Below are 24,363 nucleotides of genomic sequence, written 5' to 3'. Positions count from 1 at the left end.
AGGCGCGCCGATTATTCGCACGGTGTGCACGCATGCTTATGGAATGCCATAGTGCTCTCAACTCCGTTCAAATGCATTTATCACTATTCATGTGGAACGATTTATATGTTATATTTCCTGCATTAAATTCCCCGCTATTTGCTAAAATACTCCAGTTCATATTTTTATTCAAATATTGTTTTTAGTGATTTACTTGTCTTTCTAAATAAGATAGGGAAGATAAATGGTAAAACAATGCGAAATTCTTAATTATAATAATTTAAACTATCTCGAATTTACTGTAATTGCGAAAAATTTCAAGTTCTATTGACTAAACCAAAGAACAATTAACATTGATCGGGCAAGGCACAAAGAACTAACCAAAATCGCTCACGCATTTCCGAGAAGATCCACCGAAGCTGCGAACATGATGTAATCCATCATGCGTTTCATCTAGTCTCGCTTGAACTGTTCAGATACCACAAAGCATGGGTTCGGAAGCGTGGGAGCTGGAACGGAGGTACTCAGTGCCTGGGGCATTGGACACCAGAGGCCTGGAGCCTCCAGCTAGCGAGGATCTTCACGCCTGGTCTATCTACAGGTGTTTGTTTCTTCTACTTCACTTTCAATCTTCAATCTTAAAAAAAGAAAAGAAAAAAAGTGTCATAATCAGTATATCATTCTTCCAGGCAAAACTTGAACTCCGATTTCACCGATTCAGCACTTGGATCAGCTGAAAAGTCTCCTCTTCCCTATGGGAACTTCCAATTGAGAGATTCTACAGTGCAGAGTATCCTCAGACACCCTAGATACGGTCCAAAAAGTCCTCTGGCCAGCAATTCGTACACATATCTAAAGTTTGGTCTGCCTAGGGTTCTGCCTCCTAGTTCCAGAAACAGAGATGGATCTAGCGGTTACGATTCCAGCGAAGAAGGTCGTAGGGTGTCTCACGCGGGAACTTCCGCACACGGGACCTCCGCTATGAGATCTGCCAGGAGCGACCCCGATTTTAGACACGTTCACATTGTTCCTAGGGAACATGCACATTCTCAATTGACAGTTTCAAGGGAGAATCCTAGGTTAAGGAGTGTCAGTGAAGCGAATCTACTTCATGGAGGTGTTCGAACGAATAGAAGACACAGTATTGCGCCTATAGACCCAGGGTATGGTGTCCACGAGTCCAGAGGTGAGTAGTGCTTTTTCTCATCTACCACATCTTATCTTCAGCTTCAGTTATAACTAAACAGGAAAATTAATTTTCAGGACATGGAATCTTGGGTCCAGAGAGTTATACGTTACCTCTGAGGCCTGTACCATGTCTTCAACATCCTCATCTTCAGTTACGAGGAGTAGAGGCTTCAGGATCCGATGGTTTGCCTCTTTTACGAGGAATCACTTTAGAGGTAGGAGCTACTGAGGTGTTGGCCATTATGGCTACTACGGAGAAAGAAGGAAAACAAATCGTGGAAACTGTCGCCGGAAGGAAGAGAATTAAGAGAGGAGACATTTTGCTCAATGGAAGATCCGTGTCCTATAGAACTTTAAGGTATAATTCATATTTGTTCGAAAATTATCTTAAACCGAAAATTGTACATTAGTAAAATTATAAATTACAGGTCTCGAGTTGCTTATTTGTCCACGGAAAATAGTCTAAGCCCAGGTCTAACTGCTCAGCAGACGCTAAGCTTTTATATGCTTCTTAGAGGAGGTCCAAATACTTCCAAACTGGAAGCCGAAGCCATCCTCCAGGAACTCGGTTTAGAGGCGACCAAACATTGTCTCGTGAACTCGTTGACGACCTCTGAAGCAAAAAGACTGGCCCTGGCGTGTCGTTTGTTACAAGACTCGCATATTCTTGCGTTGGACAGGCCAACGCATGGTTTGGATATTTTCGACGCGTTCTTCATGGTAGAATACTTGAGACAATGGGCTGGAAGAGGACAAAGATTAGTAGTATTGACTTTGCACCCGCCTACTTATGAGATACTGACGATGGTCTCGAGGGTGGCGCTTACTTCCGGCGGAAGAATCATGTACTCCGGTCCCAGGAGGGATATGTTGCCATATTTCGCCCTTGCAGAGTTTCCGTGTCCTCCATTTAAGAATCCTTCTGACTACTATCGTACGTGATTTTTATACTAACATTCGATGATCTATGTATACAAAATTATTTTGAAATTTATAGCAATTCTCTTTTCCAGTTGATTTAGTTACGCTGGATGATCTGTCTGCGGAAGCCATGTTGGAATCCTCTCAAAGGATAGACCACCTGGCCGAGCTTGCAAGGACTAGACTCCCAGGATTAAGTGATCCTGGACCACCTGGAGCACTTCCTCCTTCCATTTCCAGTCCTAATGTATTTTCACAGATTTATGCGTTGCTTCTGAGGACTCTAATCTACAGTCAACCATGGACACTGACTAGATTACTCAGGAAAATCGTCATCTCTGCCTCTTTGAGTATTTTACTTGGTGCAATATTCTGGGATGTATCTGGCGACTCAAATTTATATCTCAGAGACCGAGTTGGGTTTCACTATGCCAGCTTGGGAATTTTCTTCTGGCCATTGACCTTAATAGCCATCTGTGAAGTAGCCGACTGTAGGTCAAACGTAGAAAGAGATATCAAGGATGGTTTATATGGAAGATTTGTGTATATTTTAATGGAGGTAAATGTTCAAAAACAGTAGTATACGATCGTTCATTTTATTAAATGGATTTTTTCAGCTCCTCTGTGGAGTAGTGTCCTGGTGTGTAGTCTACTTGATCTATTTAGCACCAGGCTACGCCATGTCCGGACTTCACCTGGTGCCGGATGAGAATCTGACTTCCTTATGGAATTATCTCGGAATCGGTTTACTGTATTTAATACTGCAACATTTAATCTGTATATTATTTGCTCACACTTGTAAGTGGACATACTTAGCTTCCTTATTTGCTGGGATTGTGATTGGAGAAATGACATTAGCTGGAGGAGTGACCTTGCATTTGGAGAACTTGCCAGGCTGGTATCAAAAGATCAGTCCAATGCAGTGGTCTCTGTCCCTATTGTTACCTCCGCTTCATCAAACAGAAGTTATGAATAAATTGACCAATTGTAAGCCAAAACAAATTCAGAGGCAGGATATCATAGTTCAAGCGGCCTGTGAACCGCCCGATGGTGCTCTGGCATTATACGAGATTGCACTGCATAAATTCAATGTAAGAGGAGAACTGTGGCTGGGAATAGGAATAACTATCGTCAGCGTTTTAGTTATATTAGTATTCCTGTGCATTCGATATACTACTCCCAAGAGACTTAGAAGTGCACCAAACAAGCCATAAAGTGCAACTACTCAATGACTGAATAAATATCATCATTCTTACATAAATGTATTTTATTAATATTAACAAATAGCAGAGTATTCTTTTTACGTTACGCTGCTATCAGTACAATAATAGATATCAGTAAGGAATATAATTATTCACTTCATCATCAAATACATATATTTTATACTATGTCATGCTCATAGGCTTTGATCTTTGTCTATATTATTGCGACTTTTTAAAACAATAGGCTTTAGAAACTCGCAAAATAGACTTGAGCCACGAAATTCGAAAGCCTAGTAAACCGATACATCTTGCAGTCTCTCTTCCAAATGCTTTAAAATAATATGTATGTACTTCGTAACGCTATAATCAAATCAACCGAGAAAATCTTCATAAAATAAAAAAGAAAAAATTAATTAAAACTCTAGCCTGAGTTGATTAATTTCTATTATTTGAATTTCCATTTCCCTTCCTTTTCAAATTTTAAATATCTACGCTGAAAATAATAGACTAATATGGAGAATGAGCTCAGTCGGTTGTTACATGGAAACTTGATCACAAGCTCCATCTACAACTTTGAGAATATCGGCCAAGTTCGATCGATAAGTGTAATTTTTATTTTATTAAAAATTATTTTCAAAACTCACGGCTATCACTAATTTACCATCCAAATTATTTCCAGATAATTATAGAATAATTTACTAACAGAAATATCTCAGAAATCGACAAACAATTCCTTTCAGATCGAATTATCTAAAAGCGATTCTCCAAATTTATCATCAATAAACATTTAGACAGCTAAAGTCGATATTCCATTTCGGACGAATATATCTACCAGCTAATAGCGTGATGTATATTCCAAACCCGGTCCTGGAAGAAAATAGTCAGCATCTACTAATTAGTTAAATCGAACTAAATTTATCGGACTGCTCATGTAATAGACTTATCTTTCCTCATTGATTATTTTCCATTCAGCTTAAACTCTTATCGCGATGATTCTTATTCTCTCTCCTTATCGAAGTCAATAAAGATATCTCAGATATCACAAGTGTTTGACACTGCAATTGACTTCGCTAGCGGAGGAGACGGATGACGTTTATCTTCGAACACCAGATACGCGTTATATTGTACTTTCTCTGTATCGTATGTATATAATACGAAAATTTAATATTTTCCAACAATTCTCCAATTTGATCAATCCCACGCATTTTATAGATCACATAAAATTTTTATCTAATATGTTAATTAATCTGCAATATTCCAGTTATCGCATAGATCTGTATGTAACAATTAAAATACACTTTTTTACTTCTTATAATAATGTCGACATATCCCGAGCACCCTGCACAAGTTTCGAGGGCCGCCGGTTCGTTCACCGAATTAGTACAAATTGGCAGCAGGGCAATCGTCGTAAATGCCGACTTCCGTCGATGAAAGTAATTAACTAGTGGTTGTAAGTCGGGTGAAGAGAATTCCAGGAAAAAGCGTGGGCTTGTTAGGAGAAGATCGCAGGAGAGCAGAATCACGTTCTTATTTCCCGAACGTTAAACTTCAGCGTAGCGTCGTTACACCTCAAAATCAATGAACCACTCACTGTCTAGCGTTCTATGTGCGTACATCGGACCTTGATTCATTGAGACTACGGTCATACTATGTGCATTCATTTTTCCTACTCTTGTGGTACTGAGTTATTCACAGTCATTCATAACGATTGCCCAAAATAATCATAGGATGACCGAAAAACAATTTTAGTTTAATAAATTGTTTAATTATTGAAAATTATAAGTAAAATTAGAATTCCAAATATGAACAAGTATCTCGTAAAAAGAGCGCTCAGATATCTTTTATTCCTCGATGATTGTAAAAAACAACATAACTTTTATAAATTACATAACATGTACAAAATATAGCACATACATTTTGCATTAACTTCGAATACAAACTATAGATTTAAAAAAAGCCTTCAGATATTTTCTTCTCTCCGATTGCTTTAAAAAGAAGAAACATTTTATTTGAATAAATTGTATATTTGGTGTAAAATTGAGGATTAAATTGCTATCGCATATGTAATGGACGATTCCATATACGAACCATCGTTCCAATTCCTGGCAAGGTCTTTCTACCGGCAGGAAGAACAAAAACAGCGCGGGATAATAACTAGAACCCGTGGGCCCGCGTGGGCGCGAATGTATAAAGCTCTTTTCGCTTTCTCCCTCCTGATCCCGTTCGCCTCTTCATTGATTATTTTACTTCGCCACCTACCAACGTATGCCGGCGCATTCTATATTAGCACGTTACTTGTATACAACAAGCTACCATACGCGGACAACTATTCTTGAATCCTCTAGCGAAAGCCGCTAATTAAACTTCCTCCCTTATTATCTTTGTTATGAATTACATACATTGTTTTGACAGATATAGAATACAAAAAAAGATATTTTCTAATGAAAGAGAGAATATTGATGTTAACGTTGTATTTCGTACTTTATAATTAATTGATTATCTTTTTAATTTCAACAATTTCTTCACTTATTATCTTCCTAAAGAATGACATACTTCGTTTTAACTAGCAAAGAATATAAAGGAAGATATTTTTTAATTTTTTTTTTAAAAGAGAATGGTGATATTATTAGTTAATGTCGTATATTATATCTTTATAGCTACATAATTGATTAATCCTCTTTATAATTTCGAAAATATTGTTTGTCATAATACTAAAATATTGAAAATATTAAAATTTTCTACAAAATTTCTATAAAATGTCTTTAGTTAAAAGTATCAATAGCATCATAGATGCCTATACTAGATAACTATAAAATTTAAGATTCAGATATAAAGATATAAAATTTTAAGATTAATAAAATTAAATTAAATTAAATGAAAAATTCCAAAATATTAAATAGTAACTCAAAATTGTTATGGTCCTCGATGGCTCAATAATACTTTAATATTATTTTAGACAGATATTATTTTAACTGAAACTAATGGATGATTTTTATTCCTTGGACGAGTCGATAATTGCGTAACCGCTCGGTCGATATTTGAAGATCTGTGTGATCGTATTTCGATATATTGATGCATTTGTGAACCATACTTATGGGATTCTAAAATTCATCTATTTTCGATATTTTCCGTTAATTCGTTGTTGTAAGATTGGCACTTCGTTTAAACATATACATATCCTATATTTTGGTACATTTTGTAATATGCATTTCGTTTAGAAATTGTATAAACATTAAAAAAGACGCGGAAGATTTTTGAATCTCATTGTTATCGATCGAGTGATGAGAATAGAAGCAATAAATGTCCTTAAATAAGGTATTCGAGTTGACTGATATAGCACTCCCTCTGCTATTTAAGCAAACAATTTTTGAAAACTTAATGCAATAAATGCTGTTCTGAATGCAATTTTAAGATTCAGAGATCTCACTTAGCTGTCAATAAATTAAATTATTTTGTTATTGAATAAAAATGTGATGTTTCAAATTTTACACTTTTCTATAACTCCTGACTAACCAAATGTCATATATTAGGTCAGATACATACCTTATAATTAAATTGCGGATTTTTATACGGTTACTCGAAATTTGTAGATGAAAAATGCATAGAATGCACGTAATATATGAAAATATATGAAATATCAAAAATATAGTACACATTCCGTATAATATTTCCGTATAATAGTAGTTAAAGCAAAAATATGAATTTGCGAGAATTTCTCGGTTGACTTAATTATTGGATAAAATAACGTGTTACAATAGCTTTAAATATCGGATAAAAAAAGTAGAGTTTAAAATATTAAGCTATTTTTAAAATTCGTATGCAGAGACAATGGGAAATTCTAGATCATTCTTACCAAACTCCTAAGGGTTGAACTCAAGATGAAACCTGAATCAGTCCTTTGTATACGCATAAAATAAATATAATTGCTCTACCAGTTTCAAATAGTTCGCCACTTGAGCACTTTCCACAGAATTCCCGAGAATTCACGCCTTTTATTTTTCCAAGTATTTCAATCGCAAACTGCATATCGATAACGAACAAAATGATAGACGATTGATTTACGGTAAGTAGCGCGCTGTATAGGTTAAAAAATATTTTGAAAAATCGCAAAGAAGAAGAAGGCCTTAATCTGAAGTACTTTTGATACTAATAACTTGCTAAGAATGAAAAGCTATGACATAAACGATAATCACTTTCAATTACGAAATTATATTCACTACTGCGATTTCAACGACGAATTTACCAACTTTTTCGCAAAAAACCGAGACTAGCTCGAGGACCACTTCTCCAAGAAACCGGGAACGGAGAGACGGAAATGACTACTATAAAAAGTAATGCGTTCTCCCTAATATTCAATTTTAGTTGAATCTATTCACTTTTAATATAACTAATACATAAACATGGAAATTTTAATTTAATGCATTAAAAATACTAGAAAAAATAAAATTGTAATTGTGAAATCGATTAATTGCATCGGAAACGGAAACTAAGTGAAAATGGAGGAAAAAATCTCTCAGCGCCCCCTTTGTTTAAATTTACGATAGTGAATAATTAACAATTAATCAAATATATACATAACTGAAGAAATATTCTTAAACTATCGAAAAATTAATCTACGACTATCATTGTCCTTAAAAGCAATTAACGAAAAAAAGGAAAAAACGCGGGAGAACAATGTTAATAAAGATGGCCTGATTAGCGCCACCTCTGATTGTATAATTGCATTCTGTTTGACATATCAGTCAGTCAATACATATGACATATAATCTATATTATAAAACCTTCTCTCCTAAAACCTTGCTACCAAATCTTAAGAAAAATTGACGGATAAAAGGCTATGTCTAAGAATCAAAATGAATTATGCGAAAATGAATTACAAAAGAATTCGACAGGTATAATTTATTTTTGGTGTTGATTGATCTATATGTGAAAAATACATACAGTGGCTACAAAAAGTGTTTACGGTTACTATAGTGTATAAATCTAACTCAATCCTAATCCAAATATGATCTATACCAAAATAAAAAGAAGTATCAAAAATATTTTTACGAATATTTCGGGAACTAAAGTAAAGCGAATGTTATATGTGAGATGTACCCTAACCGATATAATTGTTTCCTTTTTTTTAATAATCAATATAATCAACAAAGTATTTGTACACTATTCTATTTATTGTAGCACTTATATGGTGATTAATTATGTCTAAGTACTAATCATTGTACGTACCTATATACATGCATCGATACGTTTATGATACCTTTTGCTAACTGTATGTCGTTTGTTCGATCCGTAGGCATAAAGAGGGGGGAACGAAGATCCCGCAAGCAGTTTTACAGGCTAGTGAACATGCCAGAACCTCGAATCTCGTGTGGCTGGAGGAATGTGGGCGCACCAGTTTCGAGAGTCATTCAGAGAATTGGTCTCCCGTCTACCAATTTCCCTTAGAATGGAAAGCGCGGGAAACCATCTACGTCTCTAACCTATAAATATGCATTGATGATCCATGAAACGTGATCGTTGACACAATACCATCGATCAATGTTTGCATATCTAATTACAGCAAACATTAAATAAGTTGGACTTGGAGATATTATCGTTATTACTATTATAAAATGCCGACCTCAGATGTTTATATATGTTTAAGCCTTCTTTTCTTTTTTGCTTAGTTACTGAGACAGGATGCGATTATTCATAGTGGAGGCCTGGTTCGTTTACACTGCTATTCCTCTTGTATATTTTGAAAAATCCTCGCAAAGAGTCGGATGGCTATTTTCGTGCGCCCGAGGTTCCATTTTGATTACACTCCATCCACCATTTTGTTCACTTTATTTTGGAGCTTATATTGAAAATCTTGTTTTAGACAATAGATCATAAGATCGAAAAAATCTTCACTGCTATGTTTTTTACGTCAGAAAGTTTCTAAGGATTCCAGGTTCTACCGTAATTATTATACAATTCGTCTCTAATTTTTCTATTTTATCATGGTGGTTACGTAAAAAAATTTTTGTAGACTTATTTGATTGAAAATTGAATCGGTACCTGTCCCGGCTGCGGCAAGGGAACATTTTCCAACGCCGAAGCGACGAAGAAAGCAGCCGGATGCAGGAGAGGCGAGGGACGTCATTATCTTATCTCAAACCATTTCCTGTCAACCTAGGGCCGCTTTTCGTGGTAATCACACGCACACGCCCACGCGGTGAAGTGTACAAGCTTATTTGTGTTCACATATACACATCAGCCAGTGCATGCACTAATGCCCGACCAAGTGCCAGGGAGTATTGCTTCCGGTGCGTACACTTGCGTCCACCTCGGTGTTGGTGCGTTTGTGCACGTGTACACACGTTCGACGTTACATCTGGTGAGGCACTGTGAACCCGATAATCGGTTTCCTCCTCCGGTAGCCTGCAGGAACCAGACGCAAATAAACGCCGCGTTATACGACTCACGCCGTGTGGTGGATTCTTAGAAACGGATGTTTCCTTTGAATCTGGCTCTGTAGATCCGAGATATGGTCTCGACAATCGATATACCTTGCTAAGTGGAAACGTTAACCTCTTAGCAGCGGTTTCCTTTGAACAAAATGGTCTAGAAATTCAGAGAAATGGGGACGATATCATTTCACGGAATGACACGTATTTGGCTTCGAAATTCTTAGCGGAAAGATAGGAAAGAATATTAATGGGGACCTAGGTAGTCGTGAGAAAAGAGTATCGTGACAGAGTCAACGAGGCGTACTATAGAATCGTGATTGAGTAATGCACTGCGACTTCCGACTGCATCACGAAATACGTAATGCCATTTCCATTAAGTATGCACACCTGTTAAGGTCATCAACAGGTATCACTTACGTCATCTTAGCGTACACATTACTGGTGTGACTGCCATAGTGATACCGCATGCACCTTCCCTATTCTCTTTCCCGCCGGCCACCGGTCGATAATCGCTTTAACGAGGACTCGTTCAGCGATGCACCAACTCAAAAAGTCCAGATTCATACCGATCAATAGCTTGTTCCCCGATTCAGTTATAAGTTTCTTGAAGTGTTAAAGTATCTATGTTATGGTTACGGAACAAAAGCTTAGATGTTATACGAGGGTAAAAATTTATGGTTGAGGTATAAAGTACTCATGTTGTGGTCATGAAACGAAATCTTAGATTTTGTAGAAGGGCAAAAGTTTATGAGAGGTGTAAAGTAATTATGTTGAGGCCACGGAACAATTAAATTTTGTGGGAGGATAAAAATTTATAGCTTTAGGCTTAAGGACAATTTAAAACTATGAATAATTTCGTTTCTCATTACAGTATACATACATCCGAAATTTTTCTTTATACGCGATGTGAAAACATTAGATAAATTTATAGGAATAATATCTATATATATCTAACAAAGTTCCGTAGTTAACTAGTACCGTCACTTGGTGAATTAATTTATAACTCTGCTATATTTGTTGCAATAAGATAAGGATATAATAATATAAGGACAGATTTAACATGGTAAACCTTCGTACCCTTTGTCTATTCCAATTTCTGGCTAAATATAGGGTACGACCCACGTCTCGCGATTACCATAGCAGACTATTTAATGCAATCTGTATACCTGTGTTCTAATATTAGATACCGAGTCTAATAAAGGTGTTCCTATAATAGTTATTTTGTGAAACCTATAAGCACAAGTTAATTCCAACGATAGTATTTATTTTCCGACTACTACTACGGTAGACTTTTAATGCGATCCACAGAGCCATATTCTAATATCAGATATTCTAGTTATATAATAAAAAAAGATACTTTTTATCTTCAGAAAGGTCGGCTACGTCATCCTAGTAAGATTCATTAGCATCTCGCGTGACGCTTTGAAGCTTGATCGAATATTAATCCATTATACTTGTCGTACACATAGCATAGTCAGAGAGGATTTGTATTCCACACACGGATATTGAAAAATGTAAATGTAACGAGGAATCGATATACGAGGATCTATGGTAGGTTCTTACGTAAATCTACAGTCGCCATTGATCGAAATGAACGTGGAGTAGCAAGGACGCCGTAGTACGCTCACCTTATCACGCTCCCACGCAATCGAATCGAAATTCGTCTCGTGGCTCGTCGAAGGCCACCGACACCAACCAGAGAGGCCCTTTTCGTCCTCTGTCTCCCTTTCTCTTTATCTCCATTTCTGTCTACTCATTCTTTCTCCAGGCGACGATTCTCTAGGGGTCGCGATAAAGTGGCCCTGCGCCGTCCGCGTGATCGAACGTGAAAATCTTCAACGACAGCAGCCCAAATGAATGGAATGCCAACCCACGCCCGAGAGCCGCCTGATAGGTTGCCCGATCCGAGGTGAGGCTTCACGTACAGTATGACAGAGTTCAGGGACGTAATCTTTTCAGGAACGCAGTTATCAAAGAAATCTGCTTGAACATCTTGCTTGTACTTATATACTAGTATAGTGATATAAATAAACTGTTTGGAAAATAACGGATTTCTAAATGTAAGCTCTAAAAACTCATTAGGAATTATATCGTATTTTATTTTTAGCTTTTCCTCAAAGAAGTTTTACATTTTCAGTTACACTACTTTTGTATTATTCTGCATAATTCAAGGTTGAAGAACTGAAGATTCCCGAAAATGGTGGATAGAAAGCTATATGGGAATTTTACTTATCTTCAAAAATCCTAAGAAGATTGAAAATTTTTAAATTTTATATCAATTCTAAGATATGGATGAAGTTATAACAAATTATTCATTTAATTCTGAAACCTGTAAAAATCTGATTAGAAAGGAGCCGTACTTTATCTTCACCTAAAATTTTTCATTCATGTTTCGAGTTTCAAACTCGACCTACTTTTCTATTTTCCAGATCTCAAGATCTTTGGCAAGACTTATCTAATTAGTATTCTTATCTTTTAGATAATATCTAAGATATAAAATAATCCATAATAGGTATCCAGTGAATTAGGAAAAAAAATAAGATTCTTCAAATTCTACAGGGTGACGAGTTATATCACGCCGGTCCTGGCCGCAACACGTGCACGCGAGTGTGCGTGCACGTCGATACGAGGTAGCTTGGGTAGACGGTGCCGTGTTCTCCTGTGGATCGTAATAATATGCGCCCACGCACGCGTGAGAGAGTGAGCGTGTACGAAGCGTTCCCTGTCGTCTCCACACCTCTGGCTTACTGAGCGCCTCGGTCAGTACCGACCCCCGACCCATCTACCCACGCCTTGTTAATGAAAACATCTTTTGTCAATGAACTGACGTCAGTCCGGATCGGGATTGGTCCGATAGCAGACACCACGTGACCTGGCACCAATCAATGTGAAGACCAGCTTCCCCTACAATCGAGGATCCGAGCGCCATTTGCCCATTCTGGACGGAAGAACGCTCGAGGTAAGGTGTGGCCTGCAGCAGGCTGGCTAGAAGGCCACGGGTGAGAGACAGAGACAATCTATGGTGTGCTCGGTACGTTAGAGAAGAACAGAGAGTTGGAAGAAAGCTAGAGGAAGATAGAAGGCCAAGACACACGAGAATCGTAGCTCGAGCTCTCTGCTGCTCTCTCCGTGACTCGGTCGAGAGTCGACAGAGAAGGAGAGACGTAAAAGAAGAAAAAAAAAAAAAAAAAACAGGAAGTCGGTCCGGCAACCCAGGGAAGACGCGTCGAGCGATGTTGGAGGGATTTGTGAGGTGAGGGCGACGGTCTCGAGTCGCGCAGCGCCGAGATACGCGACCGATCTCCCGAACTAAGTACCTCGTTCACTCAGACTGATTTGAATCGACCGTTCACGGCAGCTCCAGTGTACAGCGCAGCATCCCTGTGTGTTGGTCAAGTTGAGAAGAAAAAGAAGCTGGATCTGAGAACGTGTTATAGTTATGATTCTGTCGAGTTTACAGTAAAGAAAAGGGCAACGAAGGAGAAGAACGAAAGAGAGGATTTAGCGCAAGGAGAGGAATACACGTACATACACGCACTCGTCGTTTGTTCCATTGTGGAAAAAGAGAGAATAATGCCAACACGTTCTTCACAAGACGTGATGATGTCGGTTGGATTGTTGGTGTGGTGTTGAGATAAACAAGCTAGGGGAAGTGTGTATTGGGAGAGCGCGTGGGATCATGCATTTGTCGGATGGGCTGAAACATTCCTCGGTTGTGGCGTTAATTGGACCTGTCGTCTTTATTTACAAAAGGATCAATAATCGAGACGAGCTGCTGGCGGTAGCAGTGGCGGAGAAGGAGGAGGAGGAGGAGTAGAAAACACGGCATCGAGGTGCCGCAGGAAGTGATGGAAACACGTGAGAAAACGTGGGATTACGACACAGATACGCGTGTATGAGGCTGGGGAAGGACATCGAGCGTCTGGATGCCTCCAGAGAACGCGTTCAACTATACAACTCCAAGTGCCATTTCGTATTTGATAAATAATTAAGAATAGATGTACAGGACGCGTGCACGTAGGATGCGCGCGCGCGCTGAATGTACATGCACACTTGTTTCACACTGTCCACAGTTACCGATAAACATGTAGTGACAAAATTGTTGTTCCATGGGTTACGAGTCTAGGCAGATGTCACATGTGTACACTGACCATTTCACAGAAACCAATGGTACAGCGTTACTTGAAAGTGCCATACCAAGAAGGAGATTTCTTTCAACATTGTCAAGTCTCAGGTGTTTGTTTCTTTTTAAAATCCAATGGAAAACATGAGGAGATTATGTATATAAGGAGGGCAAGCATGCTTTAAGGAGGAAAAGGTTGAAGGCCAAAGAAGCATCAGGAATTCAGATTAAGCTTACAACATGCCAGGTGGAAATATTATGGAAGAAGATCTGGTGGATCCTGAATGGCTATTCAGGCATCTTAGGTCACCGGATGGTCCAAACAAACTTCTCATCTTAGATTGTAGGGCACATTCTGATTTCTCTGAAGCTCATATTAGAGGCTCTGTACCCTTAGCTATACCTAGCATCATGTTAAGACGGCTGGCAGCTGGTAAAGTTGATCTGCTGTCAACAATAAGGTGCTTAGATCTAAGAAACAGAGTGGAGGTGTTTTTGTGTGGTGATGAGAATAGTAGAGGGACATTTATACTGATTGGTGACTCTACAGACCCTGCAGGACATCAGGGTGAAACAATTCAAGTTTTAAGTCGGAGACTTAGAAGTAATGGAGGATATGTTGCTATTTTAATGGGTAAGAACAATATATTCATAAATACGTATATTTGTATGATTGTACATAATATTTCCATACAGTTAGAACAAATATGTGCTACAAGAATAAAAGAGAATATGCCTTAACTACTGTATTTTGAAAAATAAGAAGTAACTAAAGACTATATTATAAAATATTCCAAGTTTCTACAAGTAGTTATGTCTTCCATTTAGAGAAATTTAAAAATTCATGTTTAAAAGCATCTGTGAATGAAATATTTATTTGTACAAAAAATATTGATGTCCATCTAATTACATCTTGTAGTTATGCCAAATTTCTTTTATTATTCAATAAAGAACATTTTTGTTTCATTCATTTACTACTCAGTATTTTTTATTTTTATTATATTTTCTCTCATATTTTTGCATAGCTACGGCTTTAAATTATTCATACTCATACAAATCCTTTATTTCATTTTCTGTTACAGATGGTTTTGGAGCATTCAGAGATAGATACCCTGAATGGTGTGAGGGTAGTCAAGCCAGTGGTGAAGGTCCCCCAGGTCAGGATTCTAATGACGGTGAATTAATGGGTCTCAGGTCCCTTCGAATTTCCACACCACCTACGAGATCATATTCAGATTCTGATAGCGATAGCACATGTGATTCTGTTGGTTAGTAAGCCATGCAAACTCTTTTACTGCATAAAATACAAAGCAAGAAATGTTAAGGTTGTTTCATGTTTTTTTTAGGACCTGAGGAGGATAAAGATTTTCCAGTTGAAATTCTACCCCATTTATACCTTGGAAACGCAGCAAATAGCGAAGACAGGGAAGCCTTGGCGCGTCACAGAATACAGTACATTCTGAATGTAACCCCAGATTTGCCAAATGTATTTGAAAGCGCTGGTTCGATAAAATACATGCAAATACCCATAAGCGATCACTGGAGCCAGAATCTAGCTAGTTTCTTTCCACAAGCAATTCAATTCATTGGTGAATACAACCTGCAAAATCAAAGGAAAAATAAGTTCTAATTACATGTAAATTTGAGATATAATCATTTCTCCATCTTTCAGAGGAGGCTCGAAGTTCAGACAAAGGAGTGCTGGTTCACTGTCTGGCCGGAGTGTCTCGGTCCGTCACTATCACTGTAGCCTACCTTATGCACAAGTGCAGTCTCAGCTTAAACGATGCCTTCAACCTGGTGCGCAGCCGAAAATCTAATGTGGCTCCGAATTTCCATTTTATGGAGCAATTGCACAGTTTTGAGAAAGAACTAAGGGATAGAGGTGATAGAAGTAGCAGGGGGAACGATCAGAGGTGTATCGGAGCGTGCCGGCCTGGAGGACCATGTAATTGTCCAGCTCCCAGCTTCCTTAGTCCCATAGATCTGGGCCTTAGCCCGGATTCTGGAATAGAATTCGACAGGTGGGCATCAAGTACGCCGGCGGAATGAGACGGGCCAGGGGGGACCCAATACAAATTTTAGGTCCCTCCTAGTATGCCGCCATAGTAACAAGGGAAGCCCTAATTGAAGGGTGCGGGAATGAAAATTTACATTTCTGCTAAGAGAAAAATAATATCTTAAGGCGAGAAATGCAATGATCGTAGTAGATTGCAATTTTAAATATACTGTGACAATTAAAAGTTTGGAATCACTAGATATTTTTAAAAAAGCAGAGATTTTCATTTAAAAAAATTTACAACTTTAAATTAGCTTAAAAACTGTTTCATTACTAGTTAACTTTATTATTGATAACTGTGCAGTATTAATTCTGAATTAACAAAAGAAATAGCGAAAGATTCACAATTAGTACAACAAGCGGGTGATCTTAAACTTTTGTGGTAGAGTTTTGCCATAAAAGTTTTGTGTAGTAGGTCGTGCACAGTGAACTCAAACAAAATTGTTAAAACGGCTGAGCCTTTCTAGTATTTTTCTATCCAGTAACAGAAATTGTTTCTGTTGAGGCTTTGCAAACCACAGTTCTATACTATCGCTCCAGGAAAAAAAGTTAAAGGATATGTATAATGGACACAATATAGTTTCTCTTTCAGAGGATGATTTTTAATTTGACGAAACTACGATTGTAAATCTTTATCTAAGTGTAAGTGTTGTTATAATTTAGGGGGGGAAATAGGTAGGACTGCTACAAAAGGGTTCTATGACTCTTTCGTTTCTAAGTTGTCGTGATATAGTGTTAAACACTGAAAGTATTTTATAAATTCAACTCTGTACTTTCTTACAAATAATTAATGTAATTGTAATATCAAGATGATCGGCTAAAAATTCAAGATTCTTTTTTTAATAGCGTCTGAATTCGTTCGACTCTCGATCCATTTCTAGGATACAATTTTATACATATGAGATATCTATATTTTTAATACTTGTTCCCAGAACCCTTCAATTAATGAGGCTGTGTTTGATTTTATCGCGGGTGATGCTTATTCAAAGCGAAATGAAATGAAATGTAAATCGTAAACCAGGCAATCATAAGTAGTTGAATTTAAAAAATAATTAATTACAACTGTGCTTGATAAAAAGATCACACTATGTTTAAGTTCAGAGGTACAAAAAGAATTGAAAAACTCTCGCGTACTCGGCAATTTAGATTATTATAATAAAAAAAAGAGAAGGTATATACATAAAAAGATTATGATTCGATATTACTCGAACGTAATTTTTGACATAATTTTTCAAATCCACAAAAGTGACTTATCTTGAGAAGGGTACATATTTCCCGGTGCAATTCTGACTTTTAAAGATTTGCAACCTTGTGTGCACGTTCTCTATCTCTGTCTGTCTCTATCTCTTTCAAGTAATTAATCTTGGTTAATAATCGATTAAGAAGTACATCTTTATGGATCGGTGCATTTCTATAGGGCATTCCGAAACTTCTATTTCCGAGATAAAAAATCAGGGTCGTCATAAATGCATATAAGAAAAAAGAGTTATGGAACGGAAAAGAATTGACAAAAGATTGATTTTATCATGAGTTAATCAATCTAAGAAAAAATTAGACAAATCGTACATGTATTATACCTCAGAATTCTGATAAAGAAATTTATTTATAAAAATATACGACAGTCGTGATCCTTATCGTCGATACGAGATGAAAAAAAGGAAGAGACACTGATTAATTATAGATACACATATACGACGATGTATAGCAATTTGAAATACTAAAAAAATTCTTAATTGTACGATCCAATACTGTTTCTATTATCTTACAGATCTCAGATTATATATTTCAAATTATTTTTGTAAGAAAAAAAACAAAGAACGAAAAAAGATTACGGAAATCGCATATTCACATTCCCACGAGCCACAAATTACCTGATGATACTGTAAAAAAGAAACAAAGGATAAAAAAACTATCTTTCGTGTATTGTATGTATTGTTCATCGAGCATAATTGAAGTTAATGAATGTACACAGTGAATGTTATTATTTTTCATTGTAATTAACTACAAAGTTGTAATCGGCTCTCGGCTCACTCACGAGGGTGAATTGATATACAACTAGGAAAAACAAAAAAAAGTATATATATATACATATATATATATATATATTTGACGTTAATGTAATAACAATATTCTACTATTACACTGTTGTCTGTTGTATGTTTGTCGGGCGTAACGCTCGAACGATTTAATCAAATATTATGTATATTACATAAATTATTATTTTATATTCATCGTTGTACATATATTTTAATTGATTAATTTTCATTTCAAAATACACAGCTTATTCTTACCTGAACTGAAATGAAAGCAACTGATGTTTATAAAAGGAAAAAAAGAAGAAGGAAGAAAGTGGAACGTGTTTTCTTTTTTGGGTGAACGAAGATTGTTTTTCAAATATGGCAAAATGTACTTTTATTAGCAATGAGATAATTATAATGTTTAAATCATCAGATTGCAAAAAATATAAGAAACCTATTTAACGCAATATTGGTGAGGAATTTTTTGTTAATTACAACACTTAACTGTTTTCAAATCTTGGATTCCACGTGTAATTGTTTTTTTCCAATTTTTTTCATATATATTTTATGTTTTAAATAATTAAACTGATTATCTGTTTCGAACAATTTGCCAGCTTGTTTGTTGGAACTCGAATTTCTGACATAGTTTGAAGTATATTTAATGCAACTTCCGATTGTCGTACTGCTTTTATTAAATTATTTTGATCTTCTGAATTTGATGTTGTACTTAAAAGCGTTCCCATTGCAACAAGAGTTCTGAACACTGCTTCAGGCTCGTTTAAACGTGGTAACACAGAGATCATTGCATTTAAACATTGTGTTTTACCGAGATTATCATTATATTTATTCAGAGCCACAGTTAAATTCAATATATAAGTTGAAATTGCCACCTGAAAATATCCAAACGAATTAATTTCATCAACTAATCGTACAATATAAATTTTTTATACCAATATGTAAATCTTTACTCTTCTGTGCTATTCATACCTGATTATTTTTGTTTGTAAGTGATTCCAACTCTGATAGAAGTTTCAGTATCTCATCTTTAGAACTAAGACATAGTTTTTCACCTCTTTCGTGACTGAACATATTCGCCAGCAAACGGAAAGTAAGCATTTGGTTAGAAGGAAGCGCGTTAGATTCGATATGCTTCTTTACAATCTGTAGAAGCTCCTCTGTACATAGTACATCATTCACTTCTCTACAGAGTACTGCGAGCCTGGTAATGTCAAGCACAGGAAACAATACATCATCTGGCCAATTCAAGAGTGTCTTCAAAGTGTTCAATGTATCACTTTTCAATTGTTCAGGAGCTTGGTCTCCAGCAAGTTTCACCAAGGACTCCAATTTGTCACTTGACACCTTGAGAGGATCACTTTGTTTGCCATTTAATTCTTTTAGTTTCTCTATGAAAGAGTATGAAATTAATTAATTTATTTCATTATAAAAATGTATAAGATAAAAGTAATAGAAAGTACCTAAAATTTGAGATAGATTAGCCTGTTCCAGTTTCAAGTATTTTGTATGAGGAATATAAGACGGTGCAGTTGTGTCTGAGGAGTTTGGTGTGTCTGGTCTTGTAGATTCTTGTGATGTTGTATTTGCTGTCGATTGAGGAATGTATCTACTGCCTCCTGTGAAAGGATCAGCATATTGAGCATCAGTTTTCATAACTGGTGCGGATTGAGAATTTTTTATTATAAAATTTGCAACCTATAAATGAAAATAAATTGCCATAAAAATTATTTCTTATCAAAAAAGCAAGCATCTATCTCAAGCTTTATACCTGATCTAAAAATAATTGACTAAGACTGTTATCGTGAAGGAACTTCTGCGCAACATGCCAAGGATCCTGATCATTGTTATAGGGCAATTTTAATGGAGGAACACCATCCTGTATGTCCACAGAGAACACATAATCATATTCTATGCCATTATAAAGCTGTTTTCCAGACGTAGCTACGCTACCACCCGAAGCACCCATGACGTTACCGATCTTTATCCATCTTTGTTCATTTTGCGACCAGCTATATGCTCTTATAGCATCCCCATCGTTTACTATTTTGGTCTGACCGTCTCTTTGACCAGGTTGTAGCAAGACTTTTGCATCTGGTAAACTATTAACATATAAATTAATATTTTAGCTTATTATTTATAATTTGATTCACTTCTTAGCTACTTCACTTACTCCTTAACTTTGATCCCACCTAGCTCTTGTTGAGCATTAAGCTTAACACTGGCTACTTGCTGCTCAAATTCTTGCAATGTCTCTAGCTCTGCATATTCTTCAGGATTACATGTAAATATCCTAACAACTCCATCAGAACTTCCAGTAACTATATCACCATTAGGAAGTGAAGCCAAACACCACACAGATTGGGTGGGTAAAGTAATGGTTTGACTTAGTTCTGTATTATACCATATCCTAAGTGTCCGATCTTCGCCACAGGTAAATATACTTGTACCATTTTCTAAGGCTAAAATGCTATAGATATAATTCTCATGTCCACAATAAGTTCCTAAACAAGTTCCAAGAGACACGTTCCAATGACGTACAGTGGCATCATTGGCACAAGATAAAACTTCATTGCTATTTATTACAGAAACATCACGAATACAATCTGTATGTCCGGTTAGTTTATGCTGTACTGAACCGTCACTTGCCCATATAATAACAAGCTTATCTGCTGATCCAGTTACAATAGATCCATTTGGCAAGTCTGCTACACACCATACAGCAGCTGTATGACCTAGCAAGTTTAATTGTGGCTTACTTAAGTCACTCAGGCTCCATAATTTTGCACTCATGTCCCAGGAACTTGACAAGAATGTTCCTTCTTTTGTACCAGTTGTTAATTTGCAAACAGTATCCTGGTGACTTTTTATAATGTTTATGGGCTCTGTTTGGTGTGAAACATAGATACGTATGGTTTTATCATGACTACCAGTGATAATAAAACCTATGGGGTTTTGCTCTGAAGGATCTATAACGCACACAGAAGTGACAAAGTTGGAATGTCCTTTCAAAGTTGCAGTGTGTTCATAATTTTTATTATTCCTGCAAAATGTTTATACAATATACATTCATATAAGAAGTACGATTTACATAGAATAAGTAAAAAATAATTTCTTTGCAATGACAAACTCTTTTATGATGAACTTTATTGTTCAAAATCCAGCTCATATTTTCTTAGCGTATTTATTCAAGTCACATATGTTAATATACAAATTTATTACAAAGTAAATAAGATCTTATAAAACAAATTTTTATTTCATTACTTATTTATATAGAAAATTTTGTTTGGGGTCATGAAAGAGTCTGGTGTGGTAAAATACTTAAACAGGTTAAATACCCGCTTGATTTCCAAATACGTGCAGTCTCATCCCTTGAAGTAGAAACTATAGTTCCGTCAGCGAAAGTCGCTATAGCTCTCACGTCGGATGTGTGTCCGAAGAGAGAAGTTCTCAGCTTGTAACACGGTTTGGCCATAGCACTTTGATAGTCGTGCAGGGCACGCAGCAAAGACATTACTTATGCGAACTCTACAGTTGGGATAATCTCGTCGATTCTCGATGCGAATAAAATGTGGATAAATTCGCACGGTTTTGACATTTAAAACGCATTCGAGCATGCGTGACAATGATCACTCTGCTTGTATGATATTATATATACGTGCATTTTTCCCACATAAACTACTTCCTTTATACGTAAACAAAATTTTTTCTTGCTTTTTTGCTAACGTCATTAGCCTAGTATCTTCATTTGAAATTATTCAAGGCAACTTCACGAAGCACCGTTGAATCGAGAATAGCTCTATAGTATTGTATACAACATTTTATGACGTATGACGTAAATTAATTGGTTATTCTCGTGAATTCTTGATCGAGATTGTAATTCGCTAAAATTAATATCTCTTTATCATTTTTTATGCAAGACTTCTATCTATTACGTACCCGGCTTGATACGCCACAAATATGATTCAGAATTCATTTTGATATTTCTGGCGGGGATTTTAAATGTTATAAAATTCTGACGTTTTAGGTTATATCAGTAATATATTTAATATTGCATGACATACATTATATATGTATAATATAATAATGTATACGTAAATTTAATTTGGATAAAAGAAAATACTTGATGATGTGTAAGGTTATATCAGTATAATTTATATTTAATACTATTCATCGTACAGTATGTATAATACATAGTAATATATACTAATACATATTTTAAGTAAAAGAAAATATCTTTATCATTAGTAAATTGAGTAATACCTGATAATACTAAATAATAAATTCAATCCGTATGTTTCAAAACATAAGACATGTCATTTCCGCAAAATGGATAACTTCCGTTTGGTTACGTGTTGTAAATGGAACCGCTTGTTTAAGATAGTAGAACCGGTCTCGTGGCACAAGGATATTGTCTATAATTTATAATGAGATTTATAAATAAATTTCTTTGTTTTGTTACAATATTCGGAGTAACTAATGCTGGGGGACCTACATTGGTTTTACTCGATAATTTAGCCATAAAAGAAACACATTCCATATTTTTCAAGACTCTGCAGGGTATGTAAATATTTAGCTATCAAATTCAATGAAATGTCATTCATTGCCAATTACCTTAAACTTTCTTATTATTTTTTTTTTCGAGTTATGGCAACATTAAACGTATCTGATTGTACTATATGATATTTAATTACACAGATAATGGTATAGCTTGCAGAATATTTGAGGTTAGGTTGTTAATAATTTAAAAAATTTTTGTAGATAGTGGATACACGTTAACATTTAAATTAGCAGATGATGCTAATCTACAGCTTTCCAAGTATGGAGAATATTTGTATCAGCATTTAGTAATATTTGCCCCTTCTGTGGAAGAGTTTGGAGGAATATTGAGTGTTGAAGCAATAACAGACTTCATTGATGGTGGTGGTAATGTTTTGGTTGCTGGTTCATCTCAGTCTGGAGATGCTCTTCATGAATTAGCTTCTGAATGTGGTTTTGAAATTGATGAAGAAGGTTCTGCGGTTATTGATCATTTAAATTATGATGTTTCTGATAATGGTTACCATACAAAAATAGTAGCAGACTCTGTCAATTTAATAGATGCTTCTGCAATTGTTGGAAGCAAAAACGTACCACCTTTACTTTACCAAGGAACTGGATTGATTGCAGATATAGACAATCCTTTAATTTTACGTTTACTAACAGCATCTAGTTCAGCATACTCTTACAATCCGCAGACTCCGATAAAGGAGTATCCACATGCAGTAGGCAAAAATACATTGTTGATTGCTGCTCTACAAGCAAGGAATAATGCCAGAGTAGTATTCTCTGGTTCATTATACTTTTTTAGTGATGAAGCTTTCTCCAGCTCTATTCAGAAAGTTCAAGGTAAAAAGATAAGTTAAATATTATAATTCTTCCTTGTGATTATGTATTAAACATTAAAAATGATATACAGGTGGCCAGAAATACGAGAAATCTGGAAATGAAGCCGTAGCAACAATGATCGCTCGCTGGGTGTTCAAGGAGAATGGCGTGATCCGTGTCTCCACTGTTCATCACCATAGAGTTGGAGAATCTGTACCTCCAGCAGCTTATACTATCATGGATGATGTAGTTTATTCTATCGAAATTCAGAAACTAGCAAGAGACAAATGGATCCCTTATGAAACAAATGATTTACAATTAGAATTCGTTAGAATAGATCCTTTCGTTCGTATGACCATGAAACCCGTAGGCGATGGTCGATATGAAGCGAGATTTAAAATCCCTGACGTTTACGGAGTTTATCAGTTTAAAGTAGATTATACCCGCATTGGTTTGACGCATCTGTACAGTACCACTCAAGTATCTGTTCGTCCCCTGCAACACACTCAATATGAACGCTTCATACCCAGTGCATTCCCTTATTATATAAGTGCGTTTTCAATGATGGGCGGTGTGTTCTTATTTTCTCTGGTGTTCTTACATTATAAGGAAGACACAAAACCGAAGGCTGAATAAATTTAACGTTAATGAAACTTACGAGATAATCATGTTGTTTTTAAGGAGAATAGGAAGGCGTTTAGTCAGACCTATCATTAAAGTGCATTTATGTTGCATATTTAAGTTTGTGACAATAGATTTATATTTATTTAATGAAACATTTGGAACCTAGATGAAGGGCAAGATAGAAGATATATATATTAATTATTCATATGATGGCTACATCTGAAGTTTTTTAAGAGGATGGTTCTTATATCTCCTGTAATAAATGAGAGAAAAAAAGTCTAATCGAATATTTTTTCTTTCAGTTATATTTGTAACTGCAAAAATACAACAGATTCGTTATATATATAGAGAAATATTCGGAAATAGAGTTCTCATTGGTTAATAAAACTCAATTCAAGATGTTCAAGTCGCATAAAAGTTATGTGATGTCCTGTGC

The 24,363-nt window shown here is 36.1% G+C and overlaps 4 protein-coding genes and 1 long non-coding RNA gene across 8 annotated transcripts; 3 read left to right on the top strand and 2 right to left on the bottom strand.

Moving 5' to 3' along the window:
* The first annotated feature begins 467 nt into the window (after positions 1-467).
* LOC132914396 (ATP-binding cassette sub-family G member 5) lies at positions 468-3,714 on the top strand. Of its 2 annotated transcripts, none has more exons than XM_060973469.1 (6): positions 468-580; positions 669-1,165; positions 1,243-1,525; positions 1,683-2,101; positions 2,181-2,647; positions 2,706-3,714. In XM_060973469.1, exons 1-6 carry the CDS (start codon positions 468-470, stop codon positions 3,300-3,302), a joined length of 2,376 nt encoding a protein of 791 aa, XP_060829452.1. In that variant the 3' UTR covers positions 3,303-3,714. The 2 variants fall into 2 exon arrangements, with proteins under 2 accessions (XP_060829452.1, XP_060829451.1); XM_060973468.1 differs by having other exon boundaries at positions 1,596-2,101.
* A 4,459-nt stretch (positions 3,715-8,173) lies between these two features.
* LOC132914418 (uncharacterized) lies at positions 8,174-12,372 on the bottom strand. Of its 2 annotated transcripts, XR_009659582.1 has the most exons (3): positions 11,350-11,934; positions 9,330-9,692; positions 8,174-9,126 (listed from the first exon to the last, which is right to left on the bottom strand). It is a non-coding gene; the product is annotated as an uncharacterized LOC132914418 (long non-coding RNA). The 2 variants fall into 2 exon arrangements; XR_009659581.1 differs by having other exon boundaries at positions 8,174-9,692; positions 11,350-12,372.
* Positions 12,373-12,426: 54 nt separating this feature from the next.
* LOC132914408 (dual specificity protein phosphatase Mpk3) lies at positions 12,427-18,388 on the top strand. Of its 2 annotated transcripts, XM_060973491.1 has the most exons (5): positions 12,427-14,478; positions 14,927-15,112; positions 15,191-15,433; positions 15,517-15,868; positions 18,184-18,388. In XM_060973491.1, the coding sequence occupies exons 1-5, from the start codon at positions 14,085-14,087 to the stop codon at positions 18,206-18,208; spliced, it is 1,200 nt and encodes a 399-aa protein (XP_060829474.1). In that variant the 5' UTR covers positions 12,427-14,084; the 3' UTR covers positions 18,209-18,388. The 2 variants fall into 2 exon arrangements, with proteins under 2 accessions (XP_060829474.1, XP_060829473.1); XM_060973490.1 differs by lacking the exon at positions 18,184-18,388 and having other exon boundaries at positions 12,663-14,478; positions 15,517-18,134.
* Positions 18,299-21,837, bottom strand: LOC132914397 (phospholipase A-2-activating protein). Its single transcript, XM_060973470.1, has 6 exons — positions 21,275-21,837; positions 20,110-20,979; positions 19,708-20,038; positions 19,400-19,634; positions 18,909-19,327; positions 18,299-18,811 (listed from the first exon to the last, which is right to left on the bottom strand). Exons 1-6 carry the CDS (start codon positions 21,448-21,450, stop codon positions 18,494-18,496), a joined length of 2,349 nt encoding a protein of 782 aa, XP_060829453.1. The 5' UTR covers positions 21,451-21,837; the 3' UTR covers positions 18,299-18,493.
* A 422-nt stretch (positions 21,838-22,259) lies between these two features.
* LOC132914404 (dolichyl-diphosphooligosaccharide--protein glycosyltransferase 48 kDa subunit) lies at positions 22,260-23,956 on the top strand. Its single transcript, XM_060973482.1, has 3 exons — positions 22,260-22,496; positions 22,698-23,324; positions 23,395-23,956. Exons 1-3 carry the CDS (start codon positions 22,364-22,366, stop codon positions 23,937-23,939), a joined length of 1,305 nt encoding a protein of 434 aa, XP_060829465.1. The 5' UTR covers positions 22,260-22,363; the 3' UTR covers positions 23,940-23,956.
* Positions 23,957-24,363: the final 407 nt, after the last annotated feature.

Source organism: Bombus pascuorum, chromosome 15 (genome assembly GCF_905332965.1).
Source record: "Bombus pascuorum chromosome 15, iyBomPasc1.1, whole genome shotgun sequence".
Classification (NCBI taxonomy): domain Eukaryota; kingdom Metazoa; phylum Arthropoda; class Insecta; order Hymenoptera; family Apidae; genus Bombus; species Bombus pascuorum.
The sequence above is the reverse complement of the archived record's forward strand: the minus strand, read 5'-3'. Positions and strand labels throughout refer to the sequence as shown.